The 3,378-nt window shown below is 27.9% G+C and overlaps 1 protein-coding gene across 1 annotated transcript in view; it reads right to left on the reverse strand.

Annotated features, from left to right (window-relative positions):
* Nucleotides 1–448: 448 nt before the first annotated feature.
* Nucleotides 449–3,378, reverse strand: part of LOC108729877 (uncharacterized) — a 4,358-nt gene continuing 1,428 nt past the window's right edge. The window contains exons 3-5 of the mRNA XM_018459219.1: nt 2,116–2,278; nt 1,443–1,704; nt 449–585 (exon numbers count right to left, since the gene is read on the reverse strand). Coding sequence (XP_018314721.1) covers nt 449–585; nt 1,443–1,704; nt 2,116–2,278 — 562 coding nt within the window. The remainder of the gene's footprint in view (nt 586–1,442; nt 1,705–2,115; nt 2,279–3,378) is intronic.

Genomic DNA, 3,378 nt, shown 5'->3' on the forward strand with positions numbered 1-3,378 from the left:
AATAATGTAGTTTTAAAACATAAATTCTAAGAATAAATGAATAAAATCTGTGTGTTAATTTAATATATTATAAATGTTAATTTTACTGAAGAAATATGTTCTGTACAGCTAGTTACATATTTTATATGTAAAAGGGTACAGATATTTTGTGTTATTTTTTCTTTGTAACAGTAAATATTTGTATTGCATAAATCTATGTATTGTATCTATTAAATATCACAGAGGCCTTGCCTAAATTAAAAATGTAAAAATAGCATCTAATTTCAGTTAAATTTAACATTATAAATATGTCAATTTAACATAAAATTTGCTTTTATATATATTGTCAAAGTATTACGCTTCTTAATTTTTTACATAATATTTGTTACTTTCTAACGTATTCATCTTATGTTAAATTAACACAAAAATTTGGAACATGTGAAATATGTTAAATTTAATGAAAAATTTTTTACTGTTTAGAAAAAGAAGTCAATAGTCTAGGCGCTGTAGTTGATTTGGCAATCATGGTTGTTACGGCAGTTGTACGTATTAATGCAGCAATCTGGGAATTTATGATGGTTGCAGGGCTGTCTCTAACTGTGGAATCTAGATCAAAGAATCGATTATTAATAATAACAATTTTTGCATAACTAATAATTATACAATAATTGTGGGGATTGGCGAAATAAAGGCCCAATTACAAAATCTTGATTTTGATAAAAATTAAAATAACTTGTTACTTTTTTATTATTATATAAATTGGAACAGTATTAAATGTATATTTATATAGTGTCTTTAAGACGTTATGTGTTATAATATTTCTATATTATGATCAATATTTAAAAAGTTATTTGCAATTTAAAAAATGCATTTAATCCCTTTTTCCGAATATTGATCATAATATTGTAAGAATCGATAGAAAGAAAAGACTATGAACTGTAGAAATGTTTTTTATTTTTACATTTTTCTAAAAGAAATGCAAAATGAATATGAAATACATTTTACTATTACTTGTATAAAATAAATTGAAATAATGTTCAATCATCGTCTGGTGAGTTTTCGTAAGATTTTTTTAACATAAATATGTTGTAATGAAAACACATTATTGTCGTACCATTTTCATTCAGTCTCTAGTAAAAATCTCATTAATGATTTTAAATCATTTATGCCCTTTTTCCATAGATTATATCATTTTTACCACAGGATAATCGAAACACGTTCATATTTAACTAATGTAAGTAACATCAATTCCTTGTTTATTTGCGCTAATCTTCGGAAAAAAGGCCTAAGTAGAATTGTGCATTGATTCCGCCAATTCCCTCAATTATATAAATAAAGAAAATTAGAGAAACTTTACGATATAAGATAATATTAGAAAGATTAAATTGAAAACCATCATGGTGTATATAGGTATTAATATTTCTGATAGCAGTGTGTATACAAAAATTAAACTTGATATTGACCTAGTAATCGATTTGAATCGAAACTGGATGGTGATGGTAATTGCATATGAGATTGCCGTGAGACTGTAGGTAACTTAGTATTCCATTGTGATTGTTGTGATGAAGATTGTAATTGATTTGTGAAATTACTGAGTTGTGGCAATCGTGAACCACGTGGCAACTGTGACCTTTGCGAGCGATGAAACAACGACAATTGTGACTCTTGTAAAGATCGCGGCTGATTTGTGAGTCGCGATAGTGAGACGCGCGAAAGCGATTGTAACTGCGAAGAGATTGATTGTTATAATAATTTATATGAGTAATTAATAATTATAAAGAAACAAGGAAAGTTGAAAGGTTTTACAATATCAAATAAAAATAGTAAGGCTAATTCGTAGATGTTGTTGCTATCATATGTGTATTATAATTATTTAACGATTAATATAAAAATATTGTAAGGCGCCAAATATTTTCCTCGGACTTTTCGTGGTATGATATGAAGGCAAAATTAAAATAAAGCTCACAATTAAAGTATAACGAGAATCATGTAATATAAAAGTTGTACATAGAAAAGTAGTAAACTATCTGATGATTTATTATATAATTGAAAATTTTTTTAAAATTGTATATATAGTGTATATACAAAATTTTTTAAATTAATATATATACTTTACGCATTACATGTTTTACTCACGTCTATCTTGTGTTGTTTTTCGATAATTCTGTTATTTTGCTCGGGAGTCGAAACAAAATATTCGTTTCTTCCGAGACAAACGTGACGATACCAAACGATGAAAGGGTGCCAAAGGGTCCTAAAGAAGGTCCGAATGCGTCTTGAGATATGAAAATTAGGACACCTAATTAAATTAAATATTTTTTATTTTATATGTATGAAGTAGTGATGGGCGATACATGCCAGCAGTATCGATACTTATCGAGGAGCTTAGAATCGATACTGGTAAATATCGGCAGCAGAAATATCGATATTACCAATATCGATATACATATCGTTACGTGTAAAAGAAAAGGTTTTTTTTTTACAAAAATGTCGTTTACAAATAGTTTTTAAAGTTTAAAGGCGATTTGTAATAGATATTTTTGCAAAAAAATCATTTTTTTTTCATATTAAATAACTGACGTAATATAACTTTTTACGTACGTTTATTACAAGAATATTGGTAACTTGCCAATGACGAACTGTGTGTGTTTAGTCCTCATTTTGGCAATCATGTAACCGTCGGTTACATGATTGCCAAAATGCTTAACCGAGGTTGGTGAAAGAGACCTTAAGAGGCTGCACACAATAGAAGGCATAAGGAATTAGGAATAAGGAATAATGAATTATAATCTATCAGAAACTGTGTATTCTGGTGTATCCGATTTCTGATAGATTAAAATTCGTTATTCCTTATTCCTTTTATTGTGCACAGCGCCTTAAAAAGAATTTTGTCAGGATGACCATTGTAATCAAGGTGTATATAATGCACTAGATCCCAAGAAAACACACACACGAGTATATCGAAAACCGTTATAAGCAAGTTAAGTATCGATACATGGAAATATCAAGTGAAGTATCGATACAAAATATCGATATTCAAGACGGAAAATATCGATATTGTTAAATATCGATACTATATCGCCCATCACTAATATGAAGACTCTAGTAATTAAAAATAGCAAACAAATCATTGCAGTAACATCATATAATAAATTGAAAAAATATATGTAATCATGTAGGGGAGAGTCGCCGAATGCGTACTAGTCGCCTAAATCGTACATAGAGAGAAAAATGTTTGGTATTTGTAACTATAATTATATATTACTATAATTATGATTATTACTGCTATAGTAATAATAACAGTAACTATATATATAGTTCCAGCAACAAATGTATATAATTGGCAACCTAAAATGACTATAATTATAGTTGTTATAACCATAAAATAGTTGAAATTAC

The sequence above is a fragment of the Mycetomoellerius zeteki genome, unplaced genomic scaffold, assembly GCF_001594055.1.
Source record: "Mycetomoellerius zeteki isolate Tzet28-1 unplaced genomic scaffold, Tzet1.0 scaffold81, whole genome shotgun sequence".
Lineage (NCBI taxonomy): Eukaryota > Metazoa > Arthropoda > Insecta > Hymenoptera > Formicidae > Mycetomoellerius > Mycetomoellerius zeteki.